Source organism: Piliocolobus tephrosceles, chromosome 11 (assembly GCF_002776525.5).
Source record: "Piliocolobus tephrosceles isolate RC106 chromosome 11, ASM277652v3, whole genome shotgun sequence".
Taxonomy (NCBI): domain Eukaryota; kingdom Metazoa; phylum Chordata; class Mammalia; order Primates; family Cercopithecidae; genus Piliocolobus; species Piliocolobus tephrosceles.
Genome location: NC_045444.1, coordinates 116,236,917 through 116,252,179, shown reverse-complemented (window position 1 = coordinate 116,252,179; position 15,263 = coordinate 116,236,917). Strand labels below are relative to the sequence as shown.

The following is a 15,263-nucleotide window of genomic DNA, read 5'->3' as shown; positions in this document are numbered from 1 at the left end:
AAGGCATTTTATATGTAAGATAAAATGGGAAGACTGTCAAACTTATCAGTACCCTACTAATAGGATTCCAAGTGTTGACTATAACAACTTCCGTTACTCTTTTAGTGATGATAGGACCTTGGCTGCACTGGCTTCGCCTTTCTGACTTTGATCAAAACTTACTTTGATCTTTTGTCCTTTAGATGGAGTGTGCCCATCAGTATCAAATCCTCTAGAAGTTTACCTCATTCCCACACCACCTGAAAATATAACATTTGAAGACCCGTCATTAGATGTGATCCTTCTTTTAAGAGTTTTACATGCTATCAGTCGATACTGGTATTACTTGTATGATGTGAGTAACGTTGCCTACTTAATCATGGTCTGTGATTGATAAATTTCCTATTGCACTAGAAATGGAAATAGTGATTCAGCTAAATGCAGGAATCCTAGCCCAGTAAAGTATAATGTACTCATCAGTGGAAACTTCTCCCCCACTTTTTCTCCCGGTCTAATCTAAGACTAAAGGCTTAGATTAATTCTCTTGGCAGATTTGTAAAATTTTCTCTAGCAATAAATTTATGAAATTAAGCTACAATATGAAACTTGAACATGGATTTATTATAGTTAAAATTCTTTAGGTACAAGTAACGAGAAGTTTATATATCAAGTAAAAGTTGGGTAAAAGTTGCATGCTGCCGTTGATATTTATATAGCGTAGAGAAGAGTAAAGGAATTGGCCCTGCATGAAACATCAGCTGCAACATCACTGAATGATTGAGCCAGCAGCAGTGGCTGGGGGCGGTGCCCAGCAGTGGCAAGGGGTACATGTGAGGGCTTAACAGTGTATTGTGGGAATTGTTGTTTTAGGTGGGACACAGTAATGAGAGGCTGTGTGTTGTATGTCGGCAACCAGCACCGAATTCGGGGTACTTTGCATGGATTTGGGGATAATGGAAGAGATTGTGAATATAATCCTAATGTTTTACTACATGTAGACTTTGTTTTTTTTAAAACATTTTACAGAATGCAATGTGCAAGGAAATTATTCCAACTAGTGAATTTATTAACAGTAAGTTAACAGCAAAAGCAAATAGGCAACTTCAAGATCCTTTAGTAATCATGACAGGAAACATCCCAACATGGCTTACTGAGCTAGGAAAAACCTGGTAAGACAATCACTTCTGTAATGGTGGCCTTGGAAATGTTACTGGGTTGGTCTTGATGTATTTTGTTACAGAAACATTGTCTTTACTGGACCTAGTCAAATGTTTATTAATACCGTTGATCACAACTTGCTTAATTGTGTGGCTTTAGCATGTAAACAGACTAGGCAAGTTTGGGAGCTGGATCTTCTTGGTAGTATGTGTCTATGTATGAAATAGGAAAGTACACATAGCAGTTTGGCTGAAGATAGTCAAAATTATCTGTTCTCAATAAAATTGGATTCCAAAGGTGTAGTTGCTTGATTCTCTGAGCCTGCTTGGGTCAGGGACTCTAGAACTGCAGTGGTAAATGTAAGCCATTGGCCATATACATTTAAATCGGCAGTCCCCAACTCTTTTTGGCACCAGGGACCAGTTTCATGGAAGACAATTTTTCCACAGACATGGACTGGGAGATAGGGCTGGTTTCAGGATGATTCAAGTGCCTCATGAAGGTGGTGGTCATATTTTAAAAATGAGCTTTCATTAGTCATGTTATACTTCCTTCAGGTAGATTAAAGATCTATCGACCTAAGTGTAGGATTTGAAAAATTAAATATCAGATTCTGCATTGAAAGGCTACTTAATGCACTATTGATCACTTAGAAATTTCATATAAGAAGTATGAAAATTCTTTAAAATTAATTGACCTGGCTGGACGCGGTGGCTCACATCTATAATCCCAGCACTTTGGGAGGCCAAGTGGATCACCTGAGGTCAGGAGTTTAAGAACAGCCTGGCTAACACGGTGAAACCCCATCTCTACTAAAAAATACAAAAAAACTAGCTGGGCAAGGTGGCAGGCGCCTGTAGTCCCAGCTACTCGGGAGGCTGAGGCAGGAGAATGGCGTGAACCCGGGAGGTGGAGCTTGCAGTGAGCTGAGATCCAGCCACTGCACTCCAGCCTGGGCGACAGAGCAAGACTCCGTCTCAGAAAAAAAAAAAAAAAAATACAAAAATTAGCTGGTTGTGGTGTCAGGAGCCTGTACTCCCAGCTACTTAGGGGGCTGAGGCAGGAGAATTGCGTGAGCCTGGGAGGCAGAGGTTGCAGTGAGCCTAGATCACACCACTGCACTCCAGCCTGGGCGACGGGAGCAAGACTCCATCTCAAAATCAATAAACAAATTGACCTAAACAATTTTTACTGATTTTATTTACAATTTTCATTCTATATCATATCGAAAGTTGTTTCTAATATAAGTTTGGATTTTTTTTTTTTTTTAGTAGTTTCTGATTCTCATCTAGATAATAAACTTACATTGCATCTTTTTACAGCCCATTTTTCTTTCCTTTTGATACCCGGCAAATGCTTTTTTATGTAACTGCATTTGATCGGGACCGAGCAATGCAAAGATTACTTGATACCAACCCAGAAATCAACCAGTCTGATTCTCAAGATAGCAGAGTTGCACCTAGATTGGATAGAAAAAAAGTAAGTTTCTCCCCGAAATCTTTAAATAATCTGAGCTTTTCAAAATAATGGGAAAACTAGAAATGTAGTATATCTAAATGTGCATGTTGGTCGTGGAGGCCTTGGTCCTGGTCAGCTAGCCCTATTTTCCTTTCAGTCTCTTGGAACTGGGCTGTGATTCTTCCTTATCCTTTATTAAGAGTTTCTCTCCTCCCCACCCGCCAGTTTCTGAAATAATTTCTACAATTCTCTTTGCTCTTTTAGTTGCCGTAACTCTTAGACCAAGAAAGAATCTTGTCTTCTCTCACTGAAACTTACTCATTCTAAATTAGGAGTTCAAACTGTCTCCTGCCTTTAAAAATTGATCCCTTATGTAATAGTCGGAATTAATCGGATCCATTTCATTCCCTTAACAAGTCACTCCTACTAGAAGAGCCTGAAACAAAATCCTTAATATAGTTTGAGTCTCTTCTACCAGTTAGCCCCAGTGTTGCTAACTTAATCTGTGTTTCTCATCTTGGCTCCACATTTGTGGCTCTGAACCACAGTGCCCTGAGCCATTTCCAGTGGAGGCCGATTCTACAAGTTCTCACCAGCACTGTTTTTACTTAGGTCTTTTCTGTTCATTTACCTGTTTGTTTTTTTTGCTAGGGATTTAAGTTTTAGGCTTTTCCTAAAGCCTTTATCTCCAAAAGTCTCATAAGAGACATTAGTAATAAAATAAAGGAGTTAGATGGGTGGCAGGGAGTGAAGTGTATACTGAAAAGCAAAACAAAACATAAAGCAAACATTGTAGTTAAAAAAATCTTCTTGGGCCCAGTGTGGTGGCTCATACCTGTAATCCCAGCACTTTGGGATGCTGAGGCGGGCGGGGCGGATCATGAAGTCAGGAAATCAAGACCATCCTGGCCAACACGGTGAAACCCCATCTCTACTAAAAATGCAAAAAAATAAAAATAAAAAAATAACTGGGCATGGTGGTGCATGCCTGTAATCCCAGCTACTTGGGAGGTTGAGGCAGGAGAATCACTTAAACCAGGGAGTTGGAGGTTGCAGTGAGCTGAGATCATGCCACTGCATTCCAGCCTAGCAACAGAGCGAGACTCCGTCTAAAACAAAAAAAAGTCATCCTATTCACGTCCTCATTAGGATTCCATAAGCACTGATATTGGCGTAAATTAGAAATCTAGCAGGACCTTTTAAAATCTCATTTGCAGGTGTTTATAGTAGTGCTTGTAGGATCTTGGCAGATCAGAGCCAATAGGTTTCCAGCTCACCTGTTTGACCTGTCACCTCCATATCTATTTCTCTATCTAAATATAAATGTACCCAGGGAGATTTCATGAAACTGCAGCCCTGAGAATTGCATTGATACTTGGCAAAGATGATTTTTTTTCTTCCCCAACTTGAATTTTCTGAACTTGCCATGGCCACGAGATAAATTAGTAATTACTCTTGCATCTGGTTTCCTTAATGTATGCCAGGATGCTGTTGATGTTTGTAACAATACTGCTACCTCTTAACCCTTTCTGAGTTACCTGTTAAAGGAAATAAGTGTTAACAATTGAGTTGATTTTGTTCTTTTGCATTTCAAGAAATACCACCTGTTTATTAAAGTGTAATATTGGTAGAGCATAATTTCCTGACAGTTGTACTTTCTTCGTAGCGTACTGTGAACAGAGAGGAGCTGCTGAAACAGGCGGAGTCTGTGATGCAGGACCTCGGCAGCTCACGGGCCATGTTAGAAATCCAGTATGAAAATGAGGTGAGCTTGGAGTTTAGTGATAGTTATTTAGCTTGACTTGTGTTCTTGATTAAATGTTATTTGAGTTTCTTGGTACTATGAAATTCTGAAAGACAGTTGGGAGACTTTGCTCTCTTTTCTCTTGAATGATTTGTTCTAAGTTCCCCATTTTTCAAAGCTTCAACTACATACTAAAAGGCAGTTTTTTTCCTGGCGTAAAAACACATTTGTGTTGTTAGTCTTTCAGTTGATAAATTGAAAGGATATTTTAAACAGCTGATAACTTTCAAAATGTTTGAATTGCCTTTTTGGAAAATATCAGGTTTACTGAGATATAAATAATAACTGCATACTTCAGAAATGTAGTTGTAAGGGTTGACGGATACACTTTCACATCAAGATAAAGAATACCGATCACCACAAAAAGTGCCCCCATTTCACGCAAAATCAGTTCATTCTGTCCCCTACCCAATCCTCAGCCCCTGATAACCATTGACGTATTTTCTGTCCCTGTAATTTTGTCTTTTTTATAATATCATAAATGGAATCATGCAATATGTAGCCATTTGTCATTTTTCTTTCACTTAGCATAATGCTTTTGAGATTCATCCATGTTGCATGTGTCAATTTGTTTCCTATTATGGAATAGTTCTATTATATGAACTATATATTGAGTATTCCATTATATGGGTACACCAAAATATGTTTACCAATCACCAGTTGATTCACTTTTTGGTTGTTTCCAGTTTTTGACTATTTTGAGTAACATCGCTATGAACATTTGTATACCAAAAGATTCCAGTAATGATTTTCTGTATATTTAAGTCTCTTGGGATACTTCCCCCTTATCTTTCACCTAATTTTTTTTTTAAGACAAAACTTAGAGTTTTGGGGCTTCCCTGAACCTCTTACGGACTTAAAATTTCTAGATCTTTCGTTATACCAAATATTTACTTACAATAGCCAACCACTCTGCCCCTCAGCTTTGTTATCTGTAAAACGTAGGTAATAGTATAACCTCAGAGTTGTGACTGAGTTCATGTACATAAACTGGCTCATGGTAAGTATCATAGATTTAGCAGTTTAGTGTATGATACTAACTGTGCCTATTTAAGTAATTTTAATCATGACCTTGATTTTTCATTCATTTTATTAAGCATTTTCTCCTTCTTGATGACTTTTGAAAAGCTAAGAGTATTCTGTCACCAAAGTTAAAATTATAAGTTGTTGTGTACTAGAAAGTATACTGCATGCTAGGATTCCAGGTTATGGCAGAGTCTCTGCACTGAAAAGATGACAGTGTAGTTAGGGAGACACTGAACAAAGGTACCAAAGAGTGTGGCAAGGTAGTGGTACAGGTGCCAAGTGAATGATGCATTCAGACGAGGAGTGCTGTCCTCAAGATGCCTTGAGTTAGACCTTAGTGTAAGAGAGCAGGAAGATTGAGAGACCATTTTCTAGTAGGAGATGGGGCCTGAGCAAAGGGTCAGGCTTGGTGGTGAGTGGCAGAAGTTAGTACTGCTGTGGAAGTGCTGGGAGAAGGGGGATAGAAAGGAGGTGGCCAGATGGAGTGGAGGCCCTGGACTGCTAGCATAAGAGATAAGGATTTTTTGAATCTAGTAGCTTGATCATGGCTGTTGCTCAGAGGATGCGGTTCTTATATGTTGATGCATCCAAATTTATTACTCATAAGACTACAGGACCTTTGCTGTAACCATTTGGTATGTTTTTATTCTCTTTAAACATACATTCTACTTTCTTACTCCAGCATAGTTTTCTCTTGCCAGGAAATATCTTTCCTCTCTCATCCCTCACGGTTCTGTTAAAATTGCATCTTGCATGAAACCTAACAAGCTCAAAATGGCTTCACACAGACTGTTCTAAGGAGCAGGATTGGATTGCTGATGTGAAGTCAAGATTTTATGCCCTTCCTTCATAGGTCTTACCTATTGACCTCAGAAAAGATTCCAGGAGCTGCTTCATTAGGACAGGGGGAAGCACCTCCACCCCTACCTCACAAGCACTGACTTTGTGAGATGCATAGGGCTTCAGGTTATGATTCAAATTCAGCTGTACATGTCAGCTAGTAGCCTTTAGGAAGAATTTCTGACTAGCTCCAGAAGAATCCCAGTGAAAATCTCAGGTCACAGTGTGGGCTCCTATTTGAATTGGAATGATTGGTAAGCCGGGGAAGGATTATACCAGTCTTTGGGCTCACAAAGCCACCCAAACCCCAAGGACTGGGGTTACAAATGACCCAGTGACCCAGTCTCCTTTTGGGAAGGTGAAAGATCAGGAGCAGGGAATGTGGAGCCTGGCCTGCCCACTTACTGGCTGTGAGATTTTGGGCAAGTTAACATAAACTCATCAGTGTCCTCTCAGCCCTTTACATAATTAATGCACCTGCCTCCTCATGTTGTTCGAATGATAAAATGAGCTGAAATGTGTGAAGCACTCAGAACGTTGTCATATAGTAAGTGCCAGTATGTGTTAGTTTTGAGAGAAAAAGATTCCTTTTTAAGTCAAGTTGTCAAACTTGTTTTTCTGTTTCTAGGGTTTTATGCTTTCCTTTCCTTTAAAAAGAAAAATGAAGCTCAACCAAGTACCTGCCCTTTTAGTGGTGTGGTTGGGTAGAATGATAATCCCTGAAGAGATCAGGTTGCTCTGTGGGGATGCTGGCCGCCCCCAGGTTGTATCAGCAAAGCAAACATGACCTGGGCCTTCCACCTTCTGCAGAAGCTCACAGAGGAAGTGCTGTTAGTGATTTAATATTTTAAGAATCCTTTTAGAAACAACAGCATTGGATGAAGGAAATAGACTAATTTCATCTGTGACTTCTGTTAAACCTGGGATAATGTATGCCAAAAGGAGAATTAACTAGCACCATCTGGTGGATACCATGTGTTACTGCAGGTTTTTCTTTGCTTCTCTCTTGTTCCTCAGTCTTCCAGTGCCTGGGATTCAGTGCAGAACAGAATATACAAAGTACTCCCACCCCCATGATGGAGCTTATCTTTTTGTTTGGGGAGGCCAATACATACACACACATTCATGTACACATATATGTTAGGCCGTGTGGAAGAAAAGTAAAATGAAGCATTATGGGGGTGCATAGCATGGTCCGAGGACATTTGAGTGGAGGCAAGTCATTGTGGTCTGGGGGAAAAGTATCTCTAGCACAAGAACAGAGAAGCAGTGTTCCTAGCCTGTTGGAGGATGAGTGTGGCTGGAGCATAGTGAGCAAGGGCAGAGTAGGAGGAGTCAAAGAGACTGAGTGGGATGTGCAAAGGGGTCATGTAGGCCATGGTAAGAACTGGAGCTCTGCTTTAAATGAGATGAAAAACCTTTGGAAAGCATCAAGGGAATGCCGCGTACTTGTGTTTTGTAAGGATTACGCTTGCTCCTATAAGCATGGGATATAAGATGTCGGGAATGTTAGTGTAGAGACCATCTAGAAGACTTTAGCAGTAGACCAGATGACAGAGGATGGCAGCTGGGTAAAGTTGGTAATTAGTTTAGAATGCATTTTGAAGGCAGCACTTACTGTATTTACTGATCGATTGGATTGTGGAGGTTTAGAGAATGGCCAAGAACAGCTCTAAGGATTTGGTTGGAGTATTCATTTTGGGGTTAATGGTGATACCACTTACTGGTACGGAATTCTAATAGGATTAGGGGTTAATCAGGAAAGCACCACTAGGTCCAAGCAGATCTCTGTTTTGAAGGAGTTAAATGTTTAGTGGACTACATCTAAACTTTTAAACTAGTGTGAGTAATTTTTAAGAGTAACCGTAATAATGCTAAAATAGTACCCTTTGTTTACGAGTAATCTATAAATGTTGCCTTCTTGACAGGGTTACAGTTAGATTTAGCGTATAACCTACAATAGGAACTTGTCACTACCTGCATATCTTTGTTTATGGTCTGATCTGGTAGGACCTTGACAGTTCAGGAAGGAATGAGCAAGGTATGAACACTGCTTCAGGCATGTCCACATCAGGTGTCTCATGGAGGAGTAGTTTAACTTTAGGCTGCACAGTCGCCTTCAGAGCCTGTTTAATAATACCAGTGCGTAGGCTCTAAGCTGAACGTGCCAGATCAGAATCTTCCGGACGTGACACCCCTATATGTGCATGTTGATAAAGCTCTGGGGATTCCAGTGCACCCTGGGAGTTGAGAAGCATTGGTGTCCTGTATGACGCCATCAGTCGTGTCTGTGCTAGTGTGGAATCAGACCTTTCATTATTTGTATTTTATTTGACATACCTCTATTAAATGGCTACTGTGTGTCAGGTACTATCAGAGATACAGGGTGACCAAAACAGTTATCATCCTGCAAAATATGCAAGCATATACTGACATTTTGGTAAAGTAATGTAAGTATTTAAGTAGCTGAAAAATAAGCCCCAAGAAAAAAGGAGCAAACTAACTGTTGGGAGCAGATGTTGAGGGGAGCCTTCCTCTTGAGAGGGTGACATTTGAGCTGGTTTGGGGTAACAGTTCACTAAAGAGAAAAAGGGGAAAGACATCCATATGCAGACAATGCCATATTGTTCCTGAAGGAAAGATATGTAACCACAGTGGCACTTCTGTGAGTACAGCCTGAAATCGTTCAGCTGACATGTTGGGGCCTTAGCGGGTAGGAAGTAATAAAGAGTTGCTAGTTTTTGTCCAGGTGACCGGGACTGAAGGAATAAATCCGGTCAGGACATTTTTGGAAAATAATCGCTAATGCATCCTGGTAAACAGTTGCTGTTAGTGTCCACATTTCCAAGAGGTTGGCAGTAAAAAAGCACAATTTCTAAAATTGGAAATCGTTCTACTTGTGTTCCTCTGTAGGTTGGGACAGGTCTTGGGCCTACACTGGAGTTTTATGCGCTTGTATCTCAGGAACTACAGAGAGCTGACTTGGGTCTTTGGAGAGGTGAAGAAGTAACTCTTAGCAATCCAAAAGGTAATGCCTATCTGTAAGTAACTCGGTTTGTGTTACTCAGATCAGGTAATGGACTCTGACAGTTTATTAAATATATTTAATTTCTAATGGACAACTGTGCTTGCTTCTTTTAGCCTCTGTTTTCTCATTTATCAAGTAGGGAAGGCCTGTCCAGTTCTAGAGGACTTCATTCAGTGATCTGCACTCCCATTTTGAGAATACTTAATTTCTTTAAATGTTCTTAGTTACCAGGTTTTGTTTTCTTTTTGGAAACATCATCTAAAGTTTGGTGAATTGCTTGTTTTTCAGGAAGCCAAGAAGGGACCAAGTATATTCAAAACCTCCAGGGCCTGTTTGCGCTTCCCTTTGGTAGGACAGCAAAGCCAGCTCATATCGCAAAGGTTAAGATGAAGTTTCGCTTCTTAGGAAAATTAATGGCCAAGGCTATCATGGATTTCAGATTGGTAAGTTCAGGATGGTTTGCTTTTTGCAGGTTTGGTGTAGAATGTTCTGTGCAGGTACCTCAGTCGAGCCCTGTAGTTACTGCTATACTTCAGAGCAGTGCTTCTCAAACTTTAATACACATATGAATTACTTGGAGATTTTGTTAAAAATGCCAGTTCTGATTCAGTTGGGCAGAGGTAAGACTGTCCTACTGTCCAAGATTCTAAGTTTTCCTATCAGCTCCCAGGACACGCCCAGTTGCCAGGTTGTGGACCACTCCTTGGGTAGCAAGGATTCAGATAATCAGGCAAGTTAAGGTGGTATTAATTATTTATTTTCTAGAGTCTGACGTTACCTTTTCAATTCAGTAGGAAAGTTTGTGCAAGTAACTAAACTTCATTAAATTTACATTAGAGTGCTGTTGTGAAAATAACCCAAGTGATCAGCATTCATAGAGGTTGGAATGTTTCTGGACATTTCTTCATTGTTTTTTCTCTTGAATTTCTGGCCTCAAGCAACCCCCTGACGTTGGCCTCCCACAGCACTGGAGTTACAGGCATGAGCCACCATGCTCTTCTCCCGTTTCCGGAGGCACTTTATCAGTATGTTTAAGACATTTTCACCTGTGGCCAAATTGACAAGTTTACAATTTCACTTTAACTGAAGAGTGGGCAGTTTATCAGTTAGTTTAGAAGTTCCATTTAGTTTTCTATTTTAAATATAGTAAGGTTTTTCCCTTAACATTTTTTGCTTTGGGATATTCAATGATACAGACTACAGCAGAATTGCGTTTAGGGCCCCAAATCAAGAGAATCAGTTTTGTGTAGTGGGAGAAATAGTTCCTAACTACAGAATTTTCTTTCTTGGGGATTACTTGACCTATTAATATTTAAATGATCTCCTGAAGTGCCTTAGATGGTGGTAATGCTGGAAGCTCAGTGTGACAGTGAAAATATTATGCATATTCCATTTCAGGTGGACCTTCCCCTTGGCTTACCCTTTTATAAATGGATGCTGCGGCAAGAAACTTCACTGACATCACACGATTTGTTTGACATCGACCCAGTTGTAGCCAGATCAGTTTATCACCTAGAAGACATTGTCAGACAGAAGAAAAGACTTGAACAAGATAAATCCCAGGTAGGCTTAGAAGAAACAGTCGAGTGGATCAGGTCTTTATTTTAGAAAAATGAGGCTTTTGTTAAATGGTTTGTATTTGACTCAGTTGTTATAGTAATGTTTTATTTTAGGAGATTTTAATTCTTGTGTTATACTAACTAAGACATGTGATTTCACAGTGGGTCACATGACCTATACTCACAGCAGGTTATAAACATCTTGATTAACAAATAAAATACAATTCTAAATCAGACCATAAATGAGAACTCTGATGTATCTGGGCAGATATTATATCATCTTTTAGTAAGCATTTGAATCAGTAAAACTATTCTCAGAACAGATGCATTTTCAAGAAAGGTGCCTTAATTTAGGAACAGTGTTGTTTCTAGAGATCTCAGGAAGATGTTTTTTAAAGGTCACTGTGAGTGCCAACAACTATTCCTTGGTAATACACGTTGAGGTTTCTCTGTGACATCTCATAGATAACCTTGAACTTCATATCATTACTGTGTAATTTTAATGTATATAATTAACAATATATAAATTACTTAACTCAATCTGAGATTAATAATGGTTTTGTATCTGGTATTAGAAGAAAACAAGGTTCTATTTTTTTTTTTTTTTTTGTGGCACAGACCCAGAAAGCTTCTGTTTGGACTGGTAACTTGGACCAATATTAAATCAACCCTCATTTTATAAATTAAATAAGAATAGCACATTGAGATTCTGTAGTGAGGGAGAGTGTCACCTCTCCTGATGAGGTGGAGAGGATCTTACAATAGAGGGATAAGATTTTAGAGTGCCTTTTTGTTAGAAGATTTGTAAGGAGATTCTCTGTATCCCCCGTATTAATTTGTAATTATGTGGTGCTGTTTCGAAAAGTAAGTCTATTAAGAGAAATTCGTATTCAGAGAGGCTAAGTCCACCTTTTCTGTACAAAATTTGTCATTTTAGAATTTTTAGAACCATTTTGGTTTTCACTTAACAACTTGGTAAGTTTTAAACTATTACAGTGTTGTTTAGGATTATCTCTTAGGTAAATAATGGCAAAACAAAAAAAGGAAGAACAAAAAAGCAAGTAAAACAGGAGACTCTGTTTTAGGTACCATGTATATGTTAATTTATTTAATCCCAACAACTACCATGTGAGATTGGGGTATTATCTCTATTTTACTGGTGAGCAAACCAGGGCAGACAGGTTGAGCAACCTGCTTAAGGTCACTGACTCACCTAGAGAACACAGAGCAGGAACTCAAACCCAGGCTGTCTGCATGCTTCCACACCGTGCAAGCTCTATTATATATGTTTGTCTCAAATGCAGTACGCTGCCACAGTTCTCTTGTCAGTAGTTTTTGTTTGTTTGTTTGTTTGTTTTTGAGGTTTGTTCTATCCTTTATTATTCCTGATGTTGTCAGTTTAAAAATATAAAATGAATGGCACAGAATCCACACTCCAGAAGTTGACATAATAACCAGCTGTGAACAAGAGCATGAGAAATGGTGACATTCTGAAAAACCACATCCTGTTTCTTTAATAAAGTATAGAGGTGGGGCAAGTTGTCCTGGCTCAGATTCTACTTGGTAGCTTAAATTCTCTAAAGAGATAGGGAAAATGTGCTAGAATTTATAATGTCCTAGAGATGTTTAAGGGAATTTACATTAGTTTCTCGACTTACTGTGTAAAATCTAGAGAAACTAATGTAAATTCCCTTTAAACATCTCTAGGACATTATAAATTCTAGATTCCTATCTAATAACAACACTTTATAATGCACATCTTTACAAATAAATTTACCAATTTCCTTGGTAGCTATGAGAGAAGACATTCCAATAGTGTAATAGTAATCACCTTAATCTGTGACAGGGAGTATGAGGATAGTTTTGAGAACTTACCAGTGGGGGAACATGAAAATGGAGAAATTTTTTTTTTTTTTTAATCTTTCTGCTGAAGAATACCTCAAATGTAAAATAAAATGCCTCCCTTTGGAGGACTTCAAATGGCACCTAAAATGGAGAGAGGCTTAAAAGTGGGTTTTTGCAGAGAAGTAAAAATGGACATAATTTTGTGACCATTTACTTTCAATCATCTGCTGCCTCCTTGGTATTCTGAATTATTTAGAATCCTAAACAGTGTTTAGTTTGCTCTTTAAAACATGACTAATTAATTAATCAGAACATTCTAACCATTTCTAGTTTAAATGACTAATTTTCTGTACCTTAATTGTTAGCCTATAGGAATTTCGTACACGGAGGCATTTCCAGTTTGGAAAGCCATTTGTCTTCTTTCTCCTAACTTGATGTCTTCATTTTTAGATGGAATTTGCATTTTGGTATGTTGGTTTTTGATCCTTAAGTTTAAAAAAAATTTACATAGGCCTTTTATAATCTTTACACATTTTTAAAAAGTGAGTAATAAAGATTTTTTAACATTTGTCTTAAAAAGTATTGCTTGCCTTTTTCTTAGGGATTTCTTGGAACTTTTTTTTTTTTTTTTTTTTTAATCTCAGTGTTGCTGCATGGATACAAACTTGTTATGCATCAGAGGCCTGAAGTAGTTGAATGAAGCCTACAGGCTTCATTCTGTAGACTCGAGCTTTGCAGGGGGAGAAAGTTAATCACTATCACTAGATAGTACGTTTTTTATATTTACAATTTCCCAACTGTATTATCAGTATTTGCTGTATACTTATACAGTACTGGATTCAAGATTAGCCTAGAATTCATGAAAAGTTTGTCTAGTTCTAGGGTCCACATTCTTAAAATTAACTAATAGGCAACCTATTACGCACTTACTGTGAAATTTGATTTGCATGTGCTTAAATTGAGCAGCAGCATCCCATAATGAAGAAGCACTTCAGCCCTCTTTTCTTATACTTACTTCCTTTGTGATCTCAGTGACTCGTTCATACGTAGATTATGACCAGGAGAAGAATAAAGAAGCTAAGAGTTAAAGGAAACCATCAGCTTTATTAGGATATCTTTTATTTTTTTAAACAAAAAACTGTGAGTTAACTTTGCTTGATACCATTTCTCCCCCATTTGTGTTTTTTAGACCAAAGAGAGTCTACAGTATGCATTAGAAACCCTGACTATGAATGGCTGCTCAGTTGAAGATCTAGGACTGGATTTCACTCTGCCAGGGTTTCCCAATATCGAACTGAAGAAAGGAGGGAAGGATATACCAGTCACCATCCACAATTTAGAGGAGTATCTAAGAGTATGTAATTGTGCGTCTTTGCGGGGTAGGCCAGTTGTGAAGACAGAGGACTTTGCCTGATTGTACCTTGCTTCTGGCTGCACACGCTATGGCTTGAGACCTTCCGCATCCCCAGGACCAGTGCATGAAGGCTGCTTTACTCGAGCTCTTTGCTCTTGAGTGCACATATCAGATATTTCTTGTCTTATATAACCTTGAATTATTTCTCCTGAGGCTTGAATGCTATCTAATTACACCACATTTTCCTAGTTTAAAAAATTAGTGAAAAGAGAGATCATTTGTGTTCTTACTAAATTGCGTTTTTGCATTTCCATCAAGGCAGCTAGCTTGACAGAATTTACTCCAGGCATGTGCAGTACACACTTTTATGTTTGGTGACACCTTTCAAATTACTGACTTATGGGCGAGGTGCAGTGGCTCACGCCTGTAATCCTCCCAGCACTTTGGGAGGCAGAGGCAGGAGGATTACTAGAGGCCAGAAGTTCAAGACCAGCCTGGGCAACAAAGTGGGGGCCTTATCTCTACCAAAAAATGCAAAAATTAGCTGGGTGTGGTGACACGAGCCTGTAGTCCCAGCCACTTGGGAGGCTGAGGTGGGAGGGTGCTTGAGCCCTGGAGTTCAAAGTTACAGTGAGTCAAGGTTGCACCACTGCACTCCAGCCTGGGCGACAGAGTGAGACCCTTTCTCTTAAAAATACATATATATATGTAGACAGGTTGGGTTCTAAGAACTTCACAGGATTTAGAACATTTTACATTAAAAATTAAAAACCCGGCCGGGCGCAGTGGCTGATGCCTGTAATCCCAGCACTTTGGGAGGCCGAGGTGGGTGGATTACGAGGTCAGGAGATCAAGACCATCCTGGCTAACACAGTGAAACCCCATCTCTACTAAAAATACAAAAAATGAGCTGGGTGTGGTGGCGGGCGCCTGTAGTCCCAGCTACTTGGGAGGCTGAGGCAGGAGAATGGCGTGAACCCAGGAGGCGGAGCTTGCAGTGAGTGAAGATCATACCACTGCACTCCAACCTGGGCGACAGAGTGAGACTCCATCTCAAAAAAAAAAAAAGTTAAAAACCCTTAATAGTGGCTAATTGTGATTCTTCAAACATTACCTTTAATTCTCAATAACATTTTATCCTCTTGGGAAATTCTCATTTGATTCCCATCTAGTGAGGTAGTATATAACTCTATGGCATAGGTTTCACATAAA

At 39.2% G+C, this 15,263-nt stretch overlaps 1 protein-coding gene across 18 annotated transcripts in view; it reads left to right on the top strand.

Annotated features, from left to right (window-relative positions):
• Positions 1–15,263, top strand: part of TRIP12 (thyroid hormone receptor interactor 12) — a 154,349-nt gene that overhangs the window by 129,956 nt on the left and 9,130 nt on the right. For 17 of the 18 annotated variants that reach the window (XM_023193919.2, XM_023193908.2, XM_023193917.2 and 14 more), the window contains 8 exons: positions 183–334; positions 1,006–1,148; positions 2,460–2,616; positions 4,262–4,360; positions 9,179–9,293; positions 9,582–9,736; positions 10,692–10,856; positions 13,887–14,051. In XM_023193919.2, the coding sequence (XP_023049687.1) occupies positions 183–334; positions 1,006–1,148; positions 2,460–2,616; positions 4,262–4,360; positions 9,179–9,293; positions 9,582–9,736; positions 10,692–10,856; positions 13,887–14,051 (1,151 nt within the window). Of the gene's footprint in view, positions 1–182; positions 335–1,005; positions 1,149–2,459; positions 2,621–4,261; positions 4,361–9,178; positions 9,294–9,581; positions 9,737–10,691; positions 10,857–13,886; positions 14,052–15,263 lie in introns of all 18 variants that reach the window. The other variant, XR_002726701.2, reaches the window with a different exon arrangement.